This window comes from Megalops cyprinoides, chromosome 4 (assembly GCF_013368585.1).
Source record: "Megalops cyprinoides isolate fMegCyp1 chromosome 4, fMegCyp1.pri, whole genome shotgun sequence".
Taxonomy (NCBI): Eukaryota; Metazoa; Chordata; class Actinopteri; order Elopiformes; family Megalopidae; genus Megalops; species Megalops cyprinoides.
The window spans coordinates 24,472,054-24,495,245 of record NC_050586.1 but is presented as its reverse complement, the minus strand read 5'-3'; the positions used below and the strand labels follow the sequence as shown (position 1 = coordinate 24,495,245).

General features: G+C 40.1%; 1 protein-coding gene across 2 annotated transcripts in view; it reads left to right on the top strand.

Annotated features, from left to right (window-relative positions):
* The first annotated feature begins 1,539 nt into the window (after positions 1-1,539).
* Positions 1,540-23,192, top strand: part of rbm19 (RNA binding motif protein 19) — a 40,733-nt gene continuing 19,080 nt past the window's right edge. The window contains exons 1-21 of one of the 2 annotated variants that reach the window (XM_036526905.1): positions 1,540-1,681; positions 3,162-3,344; positions 3,949-4,062; positions 4,273-4,320; positions 4,871-5,096; positions 6,035-6,318; positions 6,736-6,795; positions 9,563-9,641; positions 10,117-10,188; positions 13,653-13,868; positions 14,439-14,569; positions 15,237-15,361; positions 16,014-16,110; positions 17,035-17,145; positions 17,820-18,020; positions 19,123-19,219; positions 19,803-19,954; positions 20,736-20,796; positions 20,889-20,968; positions 21,453-21,508; positions 21,611-21,727. In XM_036526905.1, coding sequence (XP_036382798.1) covers positions 1,646-1,681; positions 3,162-3,344; positions 3,949-4,062; positions 4,273-4,320; positions 4,871-5,096; positions 6,035-6,318; positions 6,736-6,795; positions 9,563-9,641; positions 10,117-10,188; positions 13,653-13,868; positions 14,439-14,569; positions 15,237-15,361; positions 16,014-16,110; positions 17,035-17,145; positions 17,820-18,020; positions 19,123-19,219; positions 19,803-19,954; positions 20,736-20,796; positions 20,889-20,968; positions 21,453-21,508; positions 21,611-21,727 — 2,546 coding nt within the window. In that variant the 5' untranslated portion in view covers positions 1,540-1,645. Of the gene's footprint in view, positions 1,682-3,161; positions 3,345-3,948; positions 4,072-4,272; positions 4,321-4,870; positions 5,097-6,034; positions 6,319-6,735; positions 6,796-9,562; positions 9,642-10,116; positions 10,189-13,652; positions 13,869-14,438; positions 14,570-15,236; positions 15,362-16,013; positions 16,111-17,034; positions 17,146-17,819; positions 18,021-19,122; positions 19,220-19,802; positions 19,955-20,735; positions 20,797-20,888; positions 20,969-21,452; positions 21,509-21,610; positions 21,728-23,192 lie in introns of both variants that reach the window. The other variant, XM_036526904.1, reaches the window with a different exon arrangement.

Sequence of the window (23,192 nt, the reverse complement as noted above, 5' to 3'; positions counted from 1 at the left end):
GTTATCCACTCCATCTTTAAAATTCTCAAATTTTAGCGGTAACCTACTACAAATTGTCCTATACGTTGTCCTATAACAGATTGACTGTTCACGTAGATCTGCCTAAAACGTAGTGAAATTATAATTAGATCGGGTCCCTTTTAAGAGTTGAAAATCAAAATTATCGACATTACAGATGTAGATTTCGTGCAACAGTAGTTTGTAGTTCATACGTTTATTTTGGTGTAATTAGTTTTTTGTCAGAGATTTTAACATATTTTCCCACACGTGAGCATATAATTAGCTGCAGTGTCAATGTAGTCATGTAGGCTCTTATTTAGAAGAACTTACAAGGAGCAACAGAAAGTTAGTACATTGCATGGCAATGCTGCCAACTACCCCAATCAGATTCAAGTATGCACGCAGTGAACAGCTAGTGTTTTACTATAAATGCTGAGGAAACCTGTGGGGGAAAAAACACATGAAGATGGAAACATTAAGAGGGTGATTATATCTGTATATTTGTTTAATATTTTGTCAGTTATTTGTGAGTTCATGGCTAAAATATTGCTAAATGGCTACTTTTATTACAAATTTTATTTGAAACTCCTGGGCAAACGTTAACAGATTTTTCTCAACCAGTTTTTAGAATCATCGTCATTAAACACGACATACAATGTTCAAGGTCTTCAGCAGTATTCGACTGTGCTGCAGACACTTAGGCGATCAATTAGGAACCTTGGCCTTCACAACTCATGTTGCATATTGACCTCAGTCCAATCGCGAAATAGTAGTAGTAGTAATATTTAATATTGAAAATTATTGCCACATCACTCTATTGGCTGTTAATTCTCGCACAACAATGGTAAAGAATTTAATACCAGCTACTGATTCAACAATTAAACAAGTATGCATTAATTTTTAGGGGCTAAAAGAATGAAGGAAATAGAAGCTTTACAAATAAAAAACAAGCCAATATTTGTTTCTTTCTCAATGATCAGTACATACTGCATGTGCACAAGCAAAAAGGCACCTAAAGCATGCAGCCAATTTGGCTGCAGTAAAAGCACCATATGACAACATAAGACAACGTTTTCGGTTACGTGTATACATAATTATGCAGCAAATTGGGCTGCGTTAAAACCCATCCATAATTCATAAGAACAAACGTTCAGTTCAAACTTACTTGTTTGTGGTTAGAGGAGGACCTCGTGAGTACCCCCCTTTGATTAGTATACTTTATGACTACAACCGAATATATGTGCCATATGCTTTGAATAATGCTTGTTACCAAATAAGCCATGTAAAATGTTCTAAACAGCTGTAAATGTTTCCTATATATATTTCATGTATATTGCAGTTGATAAATATGACGGTGAGGCATTTATTATCATATTTTGTCGGTAAATAAGAACTTTTATTTTGACGCATGTCGCACAACTCTTGACCCGGAAATACTACCATCTCGTCCGTCAGCTGCGGTACAGCAGAGTAAGCAAACAGCCAATCGTTGGAAAGAGGTGTGAAAGTTCACGTCAAACTCTCTACAGTAAACGGAAAGATGGCGACGCCGTGAGCTAGTCACGTTTGTATGTGGATTTGTTGCCAGCCACTTTTAGCTAGCGGTTTTCAGTTTCTCTAAATTAAGATTTAAAATACGTTGAAAATGTCTCGGTTAATCGTCAAGAATCTCCCAAACGGGGTGAGTAGTCATTTCGCTAATGAGCATGGAGACTGGAAACTACACTAGATGAGCAGCCTTATGTAGTAAGCTCCAACCAACATCATGTGAAATGGCACAGAATGACCGGACAACATAGTAGCGGTAATTTACAGCATTCCACACAGCTAGGTAGCTGGGAGTGTTAGTGTAAACTCAACCCCGATGAAAAGTAACTAGTTAGCTAACGTTAATTGATTAGTGATAGCTCAGCAAGCAGTCAGTTACCTTGTTAGCTAAACACGTTTAAAAGGTTGTACAAGTAGTTAACAAATTTGCCACTTTCCGTTATTTAACTATCGCTGCTGCTTCGTACCGTTGCATACCCACCATTCGCAGTAATTTAAATGGCACAGAGTAACCCACGTGGCTACGTGGCTAGCTAGCACATTGTGCCATCAATTTGTACATGTTCATGAGGGCAACAACACAAGATAGTTAGTTAAACCCATTCATCATCGCTCTAAAATGTTAACGTTTCTCTGTTCTCAGTTAAAATGAATATATTTAGCAACAGAAAGCTAGACTGAATGCAAGGATGTTAAACCAGTGAGGAAAACGAATAACTTTAGTACGATAGTTTACGACCTGACTATACAGACACTCTTCCCTCCACACTCACTTAACACTCCCCTCGCAATTATGTATTGTGTTGTTATAACGATTGTGCTGTTCTTTCCATACCTGTTCCACAACTGTGTCAATCTTAGGGGAGCTTGCAGTCTTTGTAAATATTACACTAGAAGACATTGTCTGTGTAACAGAGAGTATAACCCAGATTCTAGCTTTTTCAGCCAACATGACTTGGTTTGGACCCCCTTTTGGACCCATTTTTCATGGAAATGCAGAATGTTTCGCAGAATGCACTTGGACCCATTTTTCATGGAATCGCAGAATGTTTCATATTTTAAAAATGATTAGCGACCCCAAAATACTGCTAGGTCTTTGGACAAAAAATTAACTTAAATATGCCACCACAATTGTGTCTGTAGCATGTTTCAATAAGAAGCTGGTGTCAGAGGTAGCTAGGGTTGCGCAGAAATTCGTAAGTATTCCTACCTCAGACAAACTTATATCAAGTTATTTTTAAGTGTGAAAATGTGGGAAACTTCCTTCCTCGATGAGAGGATTCTTTGTGCCAAGTTTCAGAACAATCCAAAAGGATCATGCTAATTTCATAGATGGAAAGTTAGCATGCTGTGTCTTGTGCATGTTCCTCTGACTGAGATTTGTTTACTGTGCCAGTTTTATTCTGTGGCTTCTACTTTTGCTTTGATTATTTTCAGTGGATAGATAATTTTAGTGATTAGGTAGTTGTGATCAGCTACTTTATTAGTCACTGGCAGCTAACTGTTCAGGTAATGCCCATTTAAATTATTAATAAGAGCTTTGCGTTCATTGGAGATTGTTGACCTGGACAAGTTCATAGCAGTGTATTTGTATTTCATTATACATCATACAGATGAAGGAGGAGAGATTTCGAGGAATGTTCGCTGCATTTGGGACTCTGACTGACTGTGGTCTGAAGTTCACCAAGGACGGGAAGTTCCGCAAGTTTGGTTTTGTGGGATTTAAATCAGAAGAGGAGGCAGAAAGGGCCTTGAAGCATTTCAATAAGAGCTTCGTGGACACCTCCAGAGTGACGGTGAGAGGGAGCCAAAAGGCAGGGACTGTATCAAGGCTGGGAATGCTTATTATGGATCCTTTCACTTTCCTCCAATGTAATAAGCAGTCCGTCTTAATGTCAATTTTTAATCATCAGTGTGTTGTTATCTGAAAAGAGCAATGCATGGCATTCTGGCCAAAAATGACTCTCTTGTCAAAAACTATGATTTCATATGATTTATGATACAAATATAAACTCATTTCTTGTGTGCCTCTAAACAAGAGGTTGTAACTCAAGTGCCAGCTTTGCCACCATGATGTCAGTAGATTATTGATACACTCTGCACATGATTTCTTAAAAACGCAGATAATATAATAGCTCACCATCACATTCTCTGAATTTAAATGTTGTACTATACTGATGTTAGTGGAAATTAGTTTGAGTTGCAAGCATTGAAAATTGAACTTTACATTGTGAGCTTTAATGCTAATGCATCAATACGCGTTTCCCAGTTCTGCTGTTCAGTATAGAAGAAATCCTGTTATACGAACCACTGAGCACCACTGTAACCGGGGAATTGAGCTCAGGCAGTACTTTGTCTTTGAATGGCTTCTTTCATGTAGCCAGTTCTGTTTCCTTCCAGGTGGAATGGTGTAAGTCCTTTGGGGACCCCACAAAGGGCAAGGCCTGGAGCAAGCACACACGCCAACCACCATCTGACACAAACCAGAAACAGAATCTGAAGGAATCAAAGAAGGTAAAATGGGTGAGCCTCAAAGCATGTCTGGCTTTTCAATGGTGCCGCTTTTCAGAGAGCCCATAGCATTCACACTCTGCTAGTGTAGCGTTTTGGTAATAGTGTATAATGCTACCATGTCAAAGCAAAGAACATTACGTGCTTGCGGGGTTTTCAACTTGGTTGTCTTGTATACAGATTTCACTTAAACATTTCTCTTTGCTGCCTTAGGAGAAGAAAGAGAAGAAAAAGAAAGAAATCTCCACTCTTCTTGGAGAGGTGAGCTGACCTTGAAGTCTCTGCAGGCTGCAGGGTTTTTGTATACTTGAAAGAAGGTATAGCAGTCAATCAAGTAGCTGTCTAACATGGAAAGAGCTAACATAAGCCCCACCTTATGCTGTTGGTTGAATTATAACTAGGGTTTGCCTTTTTAGTTTAATCTGTAATGACCAAAAACTACCTCACAAATAACCAAAAATACACCAAATTAGAACAAATGAAAGTAAACATTTGTAAATATGTGCCACACATTTCAGTTACAAAATGCATTGACCCAGTAATATGATTTAGATATTTAAAATGAACACTCTGGAATTGCTTTGTATTTTTTCAATCATTGCTCTAAGTTTAATAAGCACCAAAACACAGTGAAAATAAAAGCAAAAATGGAGACTCTTGAAACAAATGCACTTCTGTAATTAGTTGGAAATGACTTTCTGTCTGGTGGAAATTGTGTACAAATTGTCTTAGCTATTGTTGAATTTACTGTGGAAACATGGCTCCTGCTGATGATTTAAACCATGCTTTTTGAAATGTTATATGTTCATAGTTGGAGCATGACCAGGGCTTCCAGGAGTTCCTCACTGTTCACCAGAACCGAACTCAAGTTCCCACATGGGCCAATGATACCCATGCTAAGGGAGCAGACCCCACAAAGGCACAGGCGAAAGAGGCAAAGAATCCAGCTGTCACAAATGATTATCTTAACTTTGACTCAGACCAGTCAGAGGATCTGAGTCTGGATGAGGAAGAAGATGATGAAACGGAGAGCCAAAGTAAGTGCCGTTAATTAGGATGCTATGGGATGGCAGGACATACTCCATATATAAAATTAGAGTTCTTTTTTTCTTCTGCTGGTTTTCCTGCCCTAATACATTGTCATAAATCCTGCAGTTCCTGAGTAATACTTATGTCAGTCCACAAGAACCCTGTTTGTTGTTTAAATGAATTCAGTAAGAACTATAATGTGTTAGATTGGACCTAAAAAATAAGGCACCACAAGTGTAAGTGTGTGGTTCTGGTTGTACTGTAAGCATCCAGTCTACGTCAGGGATCTAGGTTCCAAAAAAGAACAATATCTAACTTGCCTACAGAACACAAGGACACCCTGTAAGCCATAGATCAGACTGTCTCCAAATTTTCTTTTTTATATTTAAAATAGTTTAGAATACTAATGCCATTTTGTTTAGTGAAGCGCACGATATACGCATTTTTATGAGACTCAATCATGGAGATGTAGATTGAGTTCGGTGTTCGGAGGCCATTGTGGTTTTGAGTAACTATCCTGTGTCCGTCTACCTCTTTCGATGAGCTTTGACTTGCGACCACGCTTCCTCTTTCTGGATACAGTTTCCTTGTTTGGCATGTGCTGTCATAATTTTTGACACTTTTCCCCATGACACTTTAAATAATTTTGCAGTTTCTTGGGCTGATGCACCTCCTTCAAAATCTTAGATTGCTGTAGAAATTCACATATTAACATGTTGATTTTAAAAGGTCTTATGTAGCAGATGCACATTAGTAATTGGTATTGACATTAATATGGAATGTGTAGACAATGAGTTAATTATTATTAATTTACTTCAAAATATGAATCATTTTTGCTTTGGTGTAGCCATTATTGTATCCACCCCCTGCACATGTGTTTGTACTTGTACAGTCTGTCCTTCCACAATTATTCAATTTACCCTTGCTTCTATCTGAATAATCCTAGAGGCTTCTGCTGCAAAAGAGGCCCTAACGACTGGCCTGTCAGACATGGATTATCTGCGTTCCAAGATGGTGAAAATGACTGATGTCGCCGAAGAGGAAGATGAAGACGACAGTGACGATGATGACAGTGATGCTGAAGAAAGTGAAGAGCTGCATGCTCCAGCCCAGCACACAGACAGTATTTGTGAAACTGTTGACAAAGAGGGAAAGCAGACGGAGAAAGGGCTAGCTGAATCCCATGACAAAGGGAAGGAGAGGCATAGCAAATCTCCCAAACAACAACAGGTCAGTCTTAACACCTCAGAAAAAACGAAAAGCTGAATAAGCCATTGGACCAGCAAAGGGTGTGAATGCCGAGCAAGATGTGGCCGAAAGCACCAGCTGGCGTTTACCACATTATTTTCTTGACAGGACATGCACTTTTGGTCCAGAAATATGTTTGTCCAAAATAAACGACACATTACTTCTGTTTGACCATTTTGCTCTAGAAGTATAATTATATAATTACGTGCACTGTAGTTACACTTTTACTGTTATTAAAATCCATATCCGTTTGTACTTGCTGGCTGACCTTTTTGGAGTTGTAGCTGGAAGCCTGAAGATGCTGTGTGCGGGAGTAAATTTGATGTCGTATCATATGCCTGCGTGAGTTCTGACGCCAGGCCACTGCTTCTGTTCTTACTACTGCTCTGTTCTGTGCAGACAGAGCCCGCCACTGACTTCACAGTGAAGCTTCGGGGAGCTCCCTTCACTGTCAAGGAGGTGGGTGAGAGGGTGAAGGGAAGGCTTTGGAATGGAGCGGCAGCCTATCGGTACTGTTTTTAGAAATGCATACAATCGGTGTGTTTTGCTCTGCGAGCTACTTGTTTTGCTGACCTGTGCAGGATAGTGAGTTAGGCTGTGAGTCATAAAGCACTACTACCCCTGTTACACGTGAAGGGATGAGAATGACATACTAAATTCAAGCGGCTTGAGTAATAATTAGTATTCGTGTCAATATTCAGCAAAAAAAAAAAGAACAAAGCACATGCCAAAGCTGGTCAGCTACCAAGCATTATAAAAATGTTTCTTTACACATCTCGCTTTTCTATAATGCTTTATTGGCACGTCCTCATTTCAGCAGTGAATGAAATTTGATTTGCAAATATAAATAGGAGACAGTAATTAGCAGAAAGGAAAATGTTGTTAGTGCTGTTCTCAAAGAGCTAATTGGTACAGTTGTTTATGGCTATGTTATATAGCTGTACACACAAATGTAATGTTTTTCTTTACAAACGACTTATGATGAGCTAGCGTGGGAGATGTTCAGGAGTGTTGGTTAAAGTTGATTTCATTTATTTGTGCAATAGGCTTTTATACATAAGTGGCTTGGGTGTTGCAGCCTTCTGACACTGGAAGTCCTGCAACCCCAGCTGTCCTCCCATTTGAGGTGTACTTGTTGTGGAATTTTCCCAGATGATTCTTATTGTTTTTCACTTTAATTTATAGGTTATAATTTCACAATAAAGGTAGAAAAGGTTCTGACATGATTTATCTTGGTTTCATTTTTTTACATCACAAAAACCTGTCATTTTAACAGGGGTGTGTAGACTTTTTATATCCACTGTAGCTAGCTACTTTGATAAATACATATACAAGTTTTGCTTGTGAGTGAAAATGGCTGACAGGAATGTTGCTCTCACATGCCAAACTTTGCAGACTACTATCGTTGCATAGCCTTGTCAGTGAATGAGTTAAAATAACGTCTCTTGGAAGAAAACCTGCTCTTTGATATGTTGCCATATAGGCCTGTTGTCACCTTGTGAGTTTTTGTAATCTTTAATTTTTTATTGAAAAGTTCTAGTTGGTCCGACACAAATACCACCAGCTTGTTAAAGCTGTGATGACGTAAAGGTCACACAAGCTGATCACAGCAGCACAACAGCTGTGCAGTCAGTGTGTAAGCAATCACAGACAAAGAATTTTACATAGAAAATCATACTTGGTGTTAAAAGGCCTTAACGGCAGTTCTGTTTTCTGCTTGTTAGTAGCCAGTTAGTTTGGTAAAGATGGTGTAAAATATTTTGCTTGTTTTAGTGCAATGTAGCTCATCTATATCATCGTGCCATCAAAAATAGATTCTGATTGAAAATAGATTGTGTTGTGGATTCTGTGATCTAGTGACTGATGTATAGTAGTATACTTGGCTTTCTTTGTCTAGTCAGGTTGCTCAAGTTAACTTGTGGTACAGTTTGAATAGTGTTATGCTGACACCTGCTGGTCTGGGCGTGTTGTTACCTGGTCTGACACTGTTTCTCATTCAGCTTGAATGGGTACACTTCGGTTCTTATGTGCTGCAAGTCGATCTGGTTAAGAGCTAAATAAATGTAATTATAATTGAATAAATGAGATTTTGCAGTCTGATTTTGATATTGTCCAGTCACAGTTCTGTCAACTGAAGCTTATATTGAATGCTAAAACTAAGATAAAGATGTTTACAAATGCCAGCAAGAAACCTTTAAATTTCCCAAATATAGTAACCACTGAGGGTAAGCATATTGAGGTAGTATCTTGTTACAAATATTTAGGTATTTTAATTGATTGTTTTTCCTTTAAGCCTCATATTCAGAATTTTGTGAAAAAGTTTAACAAGTGAAAAGGTTGGCGTTTGGTATTTCTTTATAAACCAGAAAAAGACTGGTTGCTGCTACCTTTTACCTCTACTGAATTGTCGTGATTATTGATCATTGTATATGAATGCACCTGCTCAGTGTCTTTGCACATTAGATGCTGTTTATGATAGTGCTTTAAGATTTGTTGCAATTTGTAAAGCCCTCACTCATTTTACAGTATACTTCAAAGCTCGTTGTCCATCTTTGTCCTTGGCCATCTTCAGTCACTGGTTGACTTTTATATAAATCCATTTTATTTATGCGATTACCTGAAAAAAATTAAACTCAGTATAACCTGAGATTCTAATAATTCTTTCTACTGACTGTCATCTGACATCTGACATCTGCATGGAATAGCCTGCAAAAATATTTAAACTAAAGGAACTGATTTTTCTGTCTAATTTCAAATCTGTTATCAAGGCTACGACTAGATAAGGCTATTGGAAACTGTAATACTTTGAATAAACTATTATCTGCTCCATCTCTCTCTCTCTCCCCTTCTCTCCCTTATTCTGGATGTGCTCTCTCTCTCTGTCCCTCTCTCTCTTTATCATCTTTCTTTCTCTACCTCTAGCTCTTGTGTGCTCTTGTATCTCTCTCCTTCTCTAGTATGTTGTCATTGCCTTTTAATGTTTTATATAAAGTTATTCTCTTTTTTGTCTAAGGGATTTTTATCTCAGTGGGACTTACCTGGTTAATTAAAGATTAAATATAAAATAAAATTTGACACGGAATGAGTCAGTACTGTTGTGAAACCTGTGTGTATTACGTGTTACTGGGTTAGTTAGTTTCAGAGCCAGCTGATGAGATTCTCTGGGCTCATTTGGCAGTCATTGTTCAGGATAATACACTCTGTTGTAAATGTTTTTCTTTTTTAGATACAAGTACGTGAGTTCATGACACCACTGAAGCCTGTGGCAATCCGTATTGCGAAGAATGCTTATGGCAACAGGACAGGTGTGGATCAACATTTTATTGTACTGCAACCTTTTGTTCACTTTCTTAATCTCCTGCCACATGAGTGCCTGTTGTGTTTTAATTATCATTTCCATAAGGTGCCATAAGGTACGTCTTGTTCTTATTTCTCTTAGGAACACTTGAAAATACAAATGTTGAGATGTGAGAATAGAATATCATTGGTATTCTGGTAAGGAGGGAACATTAATTCTCTGAACAAAACCTGCCTTGCAGAAGCCTTGCACGTGTTTCAGTTCATCATTAGATTTGTAATTGTAATTCTTGGCATTTAATTGTCTTACTAGCCATATCTTCTTGGATATGATGCATAGGGAGCCTGAGTAAATGAGGTGTTTGACCTCAGAACGCTGCTGTTTTGGTTACTGCTCCTGAGAGAAACCAGGCTTATTTTTACAGCTTAAAATGGTGTCTTTCATTTCAATACTTATGTCCCTCTTTCTGACTGGTTTGTCAGGGTATGTGTATGTGGACCTGCGCTCGGAGGAGGAGGTAGAGAAGGCCATGCGCAAGAACAAGGATTATATGGGTAGGTGGTTACTGTCTAAGGTAAGGACGGGCACCTGTTGCTTGGGGCACGGCCAATGAAGCTCCTCAGACGCTTCTAACCTGCTCTCCTGCTCTCCAGTGTGTGGGTTAGATACCCAGTTAGCCTAAAAAGAACTCAAATTCAGTGAGGCTGATAGTAAAAGTGGATTTCAATTATTTAGTGCCTATGAAGGATAACAAAGTGCTTCACAGTGAAGGGGCAATGACTCACATCAGTCACCACCAATATGTAGTCATTTTGCTGCAGAATGCTCACCACATATTTTATGTGGAAAGGGAAGAATTATTTAAGTCAAGTAAGACAGTATTTCCTGATCTGGGCTGGACACTAGGGAACCCCCTACTCATTGCTGTGAGTGCTTAAGGACATTTAATGTCCATGGTGCATCAGGATCTCAGTTTTATATAATCTGAAGGAAAGTGTCTCCTAAAGTTGTATCCCTGTCATTTAAGCAGGTCTTTGGTATTCAGCCAAGTGCCCCCTCCTGGCACACCAGCATCACAACCACAACCAGCATCAATCTGGTTTTCCCAAAGTCTCCTATCCAAATACTGTCCATGCCAAGTCAGTGTCATCTATCAGATAAGAGAAAGCTATACCACCCTACCACAGCCGTACCACTCTATAACTGATCCCTGCAATGGGTATCATTTGGGATTTCAGGGTGGAGGTCTACTCTCAGCATTATCACAAATTTCTGAATAATAAAAAATGCAGACTACTTGGCCATTACTGAAGAGCCTGTCTCTAGTAATGGGAGGGTCAGGCTTGGGACACCCCATAATGTGTGGAGCCTTAATCTACTGTCAGTCATTGATTAAAACTGATCCAAACCGTGCCCTTCATTGAGTTGCTCAAATTGCCATAAATACCTCTTGGCTCATCAGGTGCCCTTATCAAGGGCCCTTTACATTTTTCTCACATCATCCATTCATAGAGCTTGATGTTTTCTGAGGTTTTTCTGAATGCCATCATGAATCCATTTCCTCAGCACTGCACTAAACCTCAAAATAAATGTGTCTTTAAATTGTTCCTTACCTTACAGTGCTGTGGTTGTCCATGTGAAATGCACAAAACCATCAATAAAGGCAGCAAAATGTCATTTTATTTCTTAGTTTTTAATCTTCGCTGGTGCTGCATGGTGAATTTCCCCTTTCCAATGAATTAGAAATGAACACAACACTGCAACAAGCCAGTGATTTTCACAACATCCATTTGAGCCCCCAAAGACTGTTGAGGTGCATGTGTGAGATGTGTAAAGCCATGCATATTTTTCCATTTTTATATGTCACACCATGAGACTTCTAAGACAGTGATACCGTTAACATTGTTCATCTCTGCAATCTGTATCCAGTCCCCATGTAGTTCAACCCAGACAGAGACTGCAGAATGCCTTCTAGAGTTTTTGAAACATCTCTTGCTGTAGAATTATTTATTAAGCCACAGAAAATGACAAATTAGCTTGAAGTAACTGCACAGGCATAGAGGATGATGTGTTGTGGCTTAAGTCTGAAAGTCTTAAAGTCTGAATTGCAATTACAAAAACAGGGTGAAGGGGCTGGATTAACTTGTTTCATTGCTTTGTGAAAAAATTAATGGCCCCTCTGTGTGGATCTCCTACTTACTAAAAAGTAAATAACATGTTTATAACATAATGGTTGAGTTATTATTAACAGCTACATCACTGCATTCTAATTAACCTATGAAAACTGTGATCCGCCTGGCAGAGTGAGAGAGCAGAGGTTTGGCTTGATGCCATGTGTCCTTATCCAGTCACTGACGGGATATAGGTCTTTGTGTTACATTACTTTGCTGTTTCAGTCAGCAAAGTGCTTTTCATATCCAACCCGGGTTTTCACTGAGGTGGTTAAGAAACTTTCTTAAAGGTACAACAGCAGTCCTATAATTTTTATTTTTCATTACAGCCACAGTGCAAAGAGAATAATCCCAACTGTAGTCCTTGATGCCTCCCACCCACTTAAGACAGGATTCGTGTTCCCTACACCAAATGCTAACTCTGTGTCCTTCAGATCACAATGGAGCCATGTTTATGTTATGAGCTACATTACCTCAGTTTTTAACAACCTGAAATGAAATTGTTATCCTTCTATTGCCATTACATAAAAAGTGTCCCTTGCCCATTTTGTGACATTTAAGCCTTTCTAAAGGCAAGAATGATACAGTAAAGATCTCCTCTTCTGTGTATGTACCAGTGCCTAACGCGGCATAATAGTCAAGAATGATCTCTGAAGGCCAACAGCCCCTTTTAAGGCACTTTGGAGGACTTTATTTGTTTTGAATCCTGTTTGATGTGCTACTTACCACTACTATGTGCTACTTATCACTTTGTGATTGTGTGTAAAACGACACATTTTTTGTGTATTTTTAGTCTCTCATTTTGTAAAAAGACAATCCCACACCCCCCTTTGCTTACCCACAAAAACACTCCACAGTGAGTTGTTTGCTTATGTAAGGCAATACATTTCATGCTGAGATACTCAGTTCTGTAAAAAAAACTCAAAAATAAAAATGCTTGATACTCTAAACAAAAACCTGCAAAATAAGAAAGTCTTTTGGACCTTTATAGAAGCTTCCAGCTCTTGTATTAAACCTATGGGGTTTCAGAAGAGGCTACACGCAGTAGCACTAATCATAATTTATGCTGGAAAGCGTTCTGCAAATTTCAGGCATAATTTGGCTAGGTTTAGGGTCATTTACCTCCAGAATCAGGTTACAATTATTGTTTTTTATACAAGCCAATAAAAATATTAATGTGAATCTATCTCTGGGGAGGAACAGTGGTGCTTTTTCTTGGCAACTCTTCCCTCCAACTCTGATTTGAACACAAGATTCATATAGCCAGCATCAGGTATCCTCACAACCTTGGATCTTTTTCCCATTAACTTTGAAATTGCCAATTGTGCATTAATCTTGCTTCAGAGCAGAATTCTCCATCATTGTAATGACACTCTTGTTCAGATATCAGTACAGATCCATGCCAATGTCAATCTGTAGTTATATGTTGCTAGAACAGTATCTGAGGAGGTATGGTAAGGTTTAACATTACACTGTCAATGAAAGTTGTTAGATGTTGATTTCTTGCATCACAATAATCATTAATATATTAATAATATGGTGATATATGTGAAATATATACATTCCCCTATGACCTCAATGTAGGAAAGATTTATTGTGTGATTTATTATGTGATTATGTTGCCTTGCTTCACAGCCAACAGAGAAATGAGGCCTTCATAGGATGATCAGTGTAACAGGTTTTTAGAACACAGCAGGGCATCTGAACAACCCATATGTTAAAAAAGCTCCACGTGGGGTGTTTAATTGCATCATAAAGGAATTTCATGTACTGGAGAATAGAATTTTGGCTGAATTCAGATGTGGCTGGTAAGGACTTTGCCACTCATTGATTTCTTCTTTCTATAGGGGGGCGCTACATTGAGGTGTTCCGCGTCAGTAGTGGTGACAGCAGCAGGAAAGGAGCTCGCACTGAGAAGCCGGATATGCATGAAAAAAAATTTCATCGGGAGCTCAAGGAAGATGAGGAGGAGGAAGACGTGTCTGAGTCTGGCCGTCTGTTCGTCAGAAACCTGCCGTACACCAGTACTGAACAGGAGCTGTCTGACATCTTTGCTAAGTATGGTGCGTTCAACACTTGGAGGAGAACGCTATTGCCTCACCCACCAACAGCAAGACATCTTATTTGTTCTCATCACTCAGATGCTAAGAGGGCTGACCTACCCTCTCCGGTTTCCAGTGGAGCAAAGACCGCTTGTTCTGCCAACATAGGCTCTTCATAATTGCAAATGTGGATTTGTGGATTTGTATGTGCACCAAAGTTTGTTCGTGAAAAACAACCAAAAAAACCCAAATCAAAAAAACTTGTCAAGTGCCCTCTGACCCGCTTGATCAAAGAACATTTCTACCGATTGAGTGTAACCTTTACTTTTTTAAAAAAGTGAATTGTACCATGCACCCATGAAGTGATGTTGCTTGGTGTACTCTTGACTGCCTGCGGTTTTCTATATAAAGTGAAAGTATTCAATGGGAATACTCCCATATACATTACTACGAACAGCCTCAGAATGCATGTTGGTACATATGTGTGCTTGCAAATGTGAACAGCCAACATTACATCATTTACATTACATATCATAATTTAGCAACAGATTGCTTTACATTCTCCCTGCTTTTTCTCTTTGTGTCTTGTAGGCCCCCTGTCAGAGGTACACTTCCCCATTGACAGCTTGACCAAGAAGCCCAAAGGCTTTGCCTTCGTAACCTACATGATCCCAGAGCATGCTGTCAAAGCTCTAGCTGACCTCGATGGGCACATCTTCCAGGTATGGCATCCTGACCCATTTTCCACTCCCATAAAGCTTTGAATAACTACAGAGCTGCCTTAGTGGGCATTATTGTGTTGGGCCTAATGCACTTAAAGGCTTTCAGTTAGTAGTTAAGCCTTTTCCCTGAAATATTTATTTATAAATGTACAGTGCTAGACATTTACTACACATGTATGCCAGATGTGACTTTTATTTTGGAAATTAAAATGCAACAACTGCTAGACATGAACAGACAACAGGTGATAAGTATGCTGACAATGGGATTATTGGTCTCAAGGGTATCCGGCACATTTTTTGTGTATCTGGTGATTGTTGAACATCTACAAACATGTCAGGAACACCCTGAGACAGTATAGATCAGTGTGTTCATCTCTTGAGTGCCAGCGCCTAAAACACATGCTGGATTGCACATAAACGTTTATGAAGAGTGAAACGTGAAACCACAGAAGCATCATGAAATTTATTCCCAATTACGTATGACCATTGCAGACCATGATATTGGAAAAAAGTATTGTATTAAAACGGGAACTTTTTGTTTGTAGACAGTCTAGATAAACTCCTATTAAATTTGTACACAGAAGAAATGATGTGGGGCCTCACTGTAGTAATGTGTAAGTGCAGTGTGTCTGTTGGTATAGCTGTCTCCCTTCCTTCATCTTTTCAGGGGCGTATGTTGCACATCTTACCCTCTACAGTGAAAAAAGAGAAATCGATTCAGGACCCAAGCACCCCTGGGGCCTCATCCTACAAGAAGCAGAAAGATGCCAAGAACAAGGCGGGCAGTGCCAGGTGTGCCAGCTGCAATCCTCAGTGGTGTTGAGTGGCACACAGGCCACACAGCCACATGCAGAGAGCTGAGACTGCTGCGCCCTCACTAAAGCTGCGTTTTAACCGAACGCGCCGCGAAATTTACGAGCGACGCGAATGCGTGAAAAGTCAATGGCAGGAGGCGAATGGGCGGAGTTAATCACGGCGAAACTGCGAGCGAAAATTTCGCCTGGCGAAACAAATGTGGCCAGAAGCCACACCCCCTTTCTAGAAATCTCTTCAGTCATTTGCTAGCAGCGTTGATGTAATCACGTGCTTGCTGTGGCGTGGCGCGAAATTCAATTGTTCATTTTTCAGGGCAAGCAATCAAACCCGCGCAAGGAAAGCAGGGTGAAATTTCGCTTTGTGTTCGATTAAAACACAGCTTAAGAGTGCTTGTCTGAAGTGGCTGCAGCAGTCTTTTGGGTTGTTGCTTGAAAACATCTGATCCAGTTCCACTGTCTGTCAGCTTTTTTTTTGTTGGAGACTGTTCAGCCTTGGACACTGCTGACAGTCTTTTGGTTTGTCTGCCTTTAAGTGTGGTACTCATGGCACAAAGCATAGCGTTCTTGCCATATTTGTATAACATTTTTTCCATTTTAATAATCCTTCTTTGTCACATCGGCTCTTTCAGCTCCCACAACTGGAACACACTATTTCTGGGGACCAGTGCAGTTGCTGATGCCATTGCTGAAAAGTACAACACCACAAAGAGTCAAGTCCTTGACCATGTGAGTGACCTTTGCCGTCACATGAATCCTACACCTCTGCCTGAGAGGGCTTTTTCTATAGCTAATGAGTTTGGATCTATCTTCCTTTCAGTCTTCTTTCATTGCTATTGTTAGGTTTAAAGTATACTGGAAAAATGGCTCATGTGAAAATGCTAGTAGGTCTCTGGTAATAATGAAAAACAAAATCATGTTTAGCAGCTTGCAGTAATCAAAATTGTCTTACTAAATCCTTTTCAGTAAAATGCAGTGCACTCTGTGAATATTTTTTTTTTTTTTTTTTACTCAGTGAGTGAAATGTGTACAAGTAAAAACATAAAAATGATAAAAAAGCTCAGTAGTTCAGGAAAACAAACAGTCCTTTTTGGGAATATTTTTGCCTAAACAAGTAAGCAAATGAAATGAATCCTGCATTTGAGTTTGATATGTTTGGTAGCCTTAAAGTCATTCCTGTTGTGTGTCATTTATTCAGTGTGAGATTTTGGCCCAGGTATCAAATGGCAGTACATTCAAAACCTGACATCCAGAAACACTGACGCTGACCTGATCCAAACCTGAGTGCTTTAAGGCAATCATAGGCCAAGGCTGGCCCGAACCCAACATGTTTAGTCGGGTCCCTTCAGGTTTGAGTCAGATTACAGAGCTTTAATTCTAAAAAGAGCTTTGGAAAGTGAAATTAATTTGAAATCTTAGTTAACTCAGGAAGAATGAAATACACCGTCAGGACATATAAACATCTTTTTTTTTGACTGTTTGAAGTGTATGCCAGGCAGTCAGGAACCTCTCATAGTAACTCATACTGACTGGTCTCCACTTGCTTTGTATGTCATATGAAAGGCTAAGTCCAGCATTACACATTTGTACTGCCATACTTCCAGGGTTGAAATATGTCAACTTTCTGACCTTCCCTTGTTTTACTGTCCTCAGGAATCCCAGGGCAGTGTGGCTGTGCGAATGGCCCTAGGAGAGACTCAGATTGTCCAGGAGACACGGCAATTCCTGTTGGACAACAATGTCTGCCTTGACTCCTTCAGCCAGGTATTAACTTCACAGTTCTGTGAGCTCATAATTGTTATCAGATAATTTTCTCTGAAAATCACTCTCTATACCTCTTAAATGAATGCAAGAATTGTAGATGGTGTTTGACCTAGACAATGTTCAAAAAATATGTCTCAGGGTTGAAGATAAATATGTTAGCTGCACATGTTTGAGTGCATTTAATTATTTTATGCCTGTGCTTTTGCCCAGTCAAGTAGGATGCAAATATTGCTTTCCTCAAATGATTTCAGCTATATATCTTATTTGATATTTTAATCTACAACCCCACTTCCCTTAGCACCTAAGCTTAATATAAACTGTGATCATAGAAATTTTGAGATGATTTTTTAGTGCTTACTGCCCACCTCTAAGGGGCTTTGGCTCAGGTGCTTGGAGTACTACCAGGAAACGTTTTTTTTTTTTGTTTTGGCTTGACTGGTATGCAGTAAGCCTCATCTACGATGAGGGCTTTCCTTAGATGAAAAAAAGCGCTGATACATTTTTTGATACTGAAATACTGTATGTATCTTCCCAACCGTTGCTTAAAAATGTCTCTCCATTGCCAGAGGCCTACCTTGTGAAGTACTTATAGTACAGTGTTTGTTTATGTTTTATGGACTGTTTATTCTTGCTTATGATGTAATGGATTCCTGTATTGTGTGACTGTCTTCCAGGCCGCAGGCCCTCGCAGTACCTCAGTCCTGTTGGTGAAGAACCTTCCAGCAGGGGTCCAGGTATCCGAGCTGGAGGCCCTCTTCTCACCCCATGGCTCCTTGGGCCGTGTGCTGCTCCCTCCTTCTGGCCTTACTGCCATCGTGGAGTTCATGGAGCCCACAGAGGCAAAGCTGGCTTTTTCCAGGCTGGCCTACACAAAGGTGGGTCTGTACACAGTCATTACATAGTATGGAAATCCATCCCGTATGAGTCAAATTACCTCAGAAATGTTACTGAAGCAACATTATGCAAAATTGTAAAATTATCCCCAAATAAGAGGAAAAAATTACTCCGCTGTAGTGTAACTAGATGGAAGTAGTCAAATCAGGAAATGACAGAAAAATATTTCCATTGTCATTTACCATCTTTACTATGATTGTTTCTTTTTTATGTATATGAATTTTTCTAAATATTGATTTTGCCATGCCTCTTAGATAAAACCACATGAAAACATACTATGTGGATCTTATGACAAATGCCTTCCTCTGCCAAAAACTAGAGAAATGTTTTCTTTCCTAGAATCCACACGATTCATTACCTTGCTTTGTGTAGGCTCTAGTTTGAGGTTCTCAGATCTTGATTCTTTGAAATAAAAAAATATATCATTCGGTGTAATGCAGTTTTCGGTTACCATGATGTCCTGTTTTCTTAAAAATAAACTACAAGCTAACCTAAATAAGCTTACACTAAACCAGGATTCTTTCCTGTTTGTTATTTTGAAGAGTGAATCAGTATAAAGAATTGATTGCACCTTTGTCTGTGCGATAGACCTTATTACATTTACATTTATTCATTTGGCAGAAGCTTTTATCCAAAGCGACTTACAAGTGAGGTAGAGAACAACACAAGCAAAAAACCACACGGAGTCAACAATATTAGAAGCGCTGCATGACCAGGTTTCAATGATTGGCCAGACAAGGTACAAGCTAGCTGGTACAGATAAGAACTGTGTTAAACCATTAGATTACTTTTTTATATAGTTTAGTAGAAAACAGTTTAATTAGCAGAGTAATCCTGAGCCAGAGTAAGAAATGAATCTTCAGGTGTGAACAAAGAAGCCAGCTGAAACGGAAGCTAACTTCACAGCACAAATAAGATCAATTTTGATTGAACGGGCCAACACTGGAGGATTTCATGGGGTGTGGAATAGAGCATATTCTAAGGCAGAACAAGCCAACAACCTGACCCAATGTTAGTGTTCACTTTACTTACTGCCACATCCTTGGTCTTTTGTTTCACATGGTTTTCTTTGTCTTCCTTTAGTTTCAGCATGTGCCCCTATATTTGGAATGGGCACCCATAGGGGTCTTTTCTTCACCCCCAGCAGGAGAGACAGAGAACCCCCCTGTATCTGACTCAGGTAATCTCTCTTCATGATAATTTAAATGTGAAAACACCTTTCTGTGAACAATGTTAGGTAATGTGGGTGTTGCTGGTATGACTTAGAGCAGCGTTTCTCAAACCTCTCCTGGAGTACCCCCTGCCCTGCAGGTTTTAGATCTCTCCCTGCTCCAACACAGCTGATTCAAATGATCAGTTTGTTATTAAGCAGCTTCAGGAGTTCATAACGAGTGGATCATTTGAATCAGCTGTGTTGGAGCAGGGAGAGATCTAAAACATGCAGGGCAGGGGGTACTCCAGGAGAGGTTTGAGAAACGCTGACTTAGAGCACCAGCCAGCATCCTCCTTAAGTGTAAAATATGGAATTGGTCCCACTGTGTCAAAATACAAGCTGTTTTTTTACAGAGGTTTATTTTACCATGTTGAAAGGACATTTTTCTTTCTTCAGCCTTGGTCGCTCTCTTTTGAGAGGGGCATTGCTGAGGATAATTTAATGATGTATTGTCTAGAGGAAAGAAGGAGTAGGGAAGCTTACTGTTTCAGTAATTTAAAAAAAGAGATCTAGATCACCAAAAACTGAACTCATCCTCACCCTACCCCAGCATCAGATTTCCAGAACACACTCAAAGCTACTGCACAGAAAACCGAGGAGGAGGAGGAGGAGGAGGAAGACGATGACGAAGAGAGTGTTCCAGGTTCCACGCTTTTCATTAAGAACCTCAACTTCAACACCACAGAAGAAACCCTGCAGGAGGTGAGGCTAGGGAGAAGGTTTCCTCACAGTGTGTGGCTTTGTTTAATGGAATCTGAGTGTTCTGTCACTGAGGGCTCGATCTTCATGAAAACAAGCTCCATGGTGTTAATTTCCTCTTTGTGCACACTTTTCATTTGTTTTAAACACCTTATTTGACACTTCTGTTGATCACAGGCAAGTATACATTATGTGTGAGGAGAAAAACCACACATTGCTGCCACATCAGCTCAGGATTTTTCCAAATGCTGCTTGTCAACTCAAAACACCCAAAAGGATATAACAACTCTCCTTGCAAATTAAAGCTAAAAATGAAAATAATGGATTAACGATTTTGTTATTATTATTATTAGGCCTAGCAGTAATAATAGTAATAGCAGGAGTAATAATAGCAATAGTAGTATTAACGTAGTAGCAGTGTTAATGTTGATGATAATAATAATCAATGTCATACTACTCCATGTCATTAACAGTCTGAAACAGCAAGAACCATTCACTTGAGTTTGAGGAACTGATGCATATGACCTGTGATTTTAGTTTGAGAAAGGTTCAGAAATACCATTGCATTGCATGCGTGTTCATAACCACATCTTAACATTGAAACTGTCTCCTTCCCGTTTCTGCACTTGGCCCACGTGGTAGTAAGATCGGGACCTGGTGAACCCTTGGTGCTCTGCATTTTTGCCAGCTGTGATGAGCTCAAGTCTTTGAAAACTGCTGCAAATGTGCTACATTTATGTACAAGAAAAATATGCTCCTGTGTGTTTCTTTGCACCTTCTGCAGGTCTTTTCCAAGTGTGGTGCTGTGAAGAGCTGTACAATCTCCAAGAAGAAGGATAAAGCTGGTACGGATAATTTGCTGCTGCATAGATCCATATCCTTCGAATTTTTCTTCTCTCCTATTGGTTATTTATTAGCGATGCCTATCTTCACACAGGTGTATTGCTGTCAATGGGCTATGGTTTTGTGGAGTACAAGAGCCCACAGGCAGCACAGAAGGCCCTGAAACAGTTGCAGGTACAGTAAGGTCTCAGCGGTGCCATGCCACACCCCACGCCTACTCAACAGCACTTATAAAGCTTCCAGTCCGAGAGATATTGTCAAACTGAGAGCTTTTTTCAGTGAATTTGTGAACTTTGCGTGCTTTTGACATGTCAGTACACTTCAGAGGGATTATTGTGAATCTTACATGGGATTTACCCAACATTTTTGCTACCAAAACTTCACTTTCTTTCTTTCCTAGGTAATTAGTATTTACTTTACATGAAAATTAAAGGAGTTTGGATTTAAAATTCACTCACTGGAAGACTGGTTACTTGACTTCAGACATGCTCAATCTCTTGCTAAATGGTGCTAATGAGTTGTATAAGCTCTTGATAGACCAGTTTTTACAGTCATACCAAGAGGGACATTTACTTGTTGGGTCCAACATTCTAGTCGTTGAGGGTCATGATCCAGCAGATTATGTAGATGACTCCTTTGCTTTCTGTGTGTCCTTCAGCACTGCACTGTGGATGAGCACCAGCTGGAATTGAAGATATCTGAAAAAGCCACCAGGTAAAAGTCCTTGTCTGAAAGCATCAGCTGTGTTATTGAATGTCTTTGTCTTCTCACTGTGGTGTTAATAAGTCTTGTTGAATGTGTCTTTTCTTTCCTTAGGCCCAGTGTAGGCACCTCTCGAAAGAAGCAGATAACTAAAAAGCAGACCACATCCAAGATCCTGGTGCGCAACATACCCTTCCAGGCCAATGTCCGGGAGTTGCGGGAACTCTTCAGGTAAGCCCGCCCTCCCTCTATTTGTGGCTGCATTTCGAATTGTCTGTACTGACCTGGAATCATTGCACTGCACATCATGCAGACTGCTGTCTTGGCTAGCTAGTCATTGGAGGGAGGGAAGGAAAGTGGTTTGGCATTGTTCCTGTCAGCTGGAGTTGTTGTCTTCATTCTTATACTTGATGGAAAAATCCTGTGCAGAATTTTTTTTGTTTGTTTTTAATCCCGCTCCCATAACAGTTCATCCTGCTTGCTCCTGTGACATTTCATCCTGCACTTCTTCACCCCAGAGTTTTTCTCTGATGCGGGCACTCATACCCACAAGAGGCTGAATTTGTTCTGTGGCTGCAAATATTTGGTTGTGATCCAGCTGACCCAGTCAGTCCCGGTCTTGGTGAGGATTTTGCATGAGGGTGCAGTTCCTCTGATGTCCACCAGGGGCCCCAGGAACACTACTTGTCTGACAAGCAGAGTGAAATGGGCTGTGTGTTTTAATCAAATTGGGAGATGTAGAGAGCTCATGGGTGTGTCCTATGTATTTTAAAATAATGTTTTAGATTTCCAATGAAAGCGTGAAACCGACTGATTACCTTGAATAAGAGCTTAGTTGCAGTGAAATACATTTGTGGGGGTGTCATTGTCCATTCAGCTGAGAGGTCTTGACTCCTGACAGGGGAAATATTCAGAGCGACCTTTCAGAACATTCAGTAAAACTCTGAATAGAGTCAGGGGCTGCGTTTAAATGGCTGCTGCTCTGTAAGGGCCAGCGTGGTGTGTGAGGCTGAGACCTGCTCTGTGAGGTATGTATGTGTATCTGTAGAGCTAGAAACGGTGTATTACACACAAGGAGAAGGAGGTAACATATGCAGTGTATGCATGAGTAGGCTTGTGTGTGTGTGTGTGTGTGTGTGTGTGTGTGTGTGTGTGTGTGTGTGTGTGTGCGCGCGCGCGTGTGCGTGTGCGTGCACACTCGTGCTGGATTGGAGGGTGCAGGTGGTGCATATGCATGTCTGGGATTATGTATGTTTATGAATTCTGTGAGGCTGGTGAAAGAGAGAGAGAGGTAGAGGTAGACCACCTCAGTCCAGCCAAGCGTGGTAGGGAGCAGGCTGGGGGTTTTATGCAGCGGTTTGTCATGTTTATGTGAGCCGGCCTCGCTCCTCTGTTCTCTATTGATGGGCCTGATGGTGTAATTGATGGGGCTGCATTGTGGTGTAGCGGGGTTAATGGGCCTTGTCGGTGCAGCCAAGAGCCGTGTGTGATGGAGAGGCAGGCTTAACCCTTTCTCCAGTCACCTGCTTCTGCTCTTGCCCCTCCGAATCACCACTCACCCAAAATGCTTGGGGTTTGTTGGTTTGTGAGTATTTCTTTATTCGCGTTTACTCCATCTGTGATTCTTTTACTGAAATCGGTGTCTATTATAACTCACTCTGGTAATGGTTAGGTGGAGCCGGAAATAAGAGTTTCT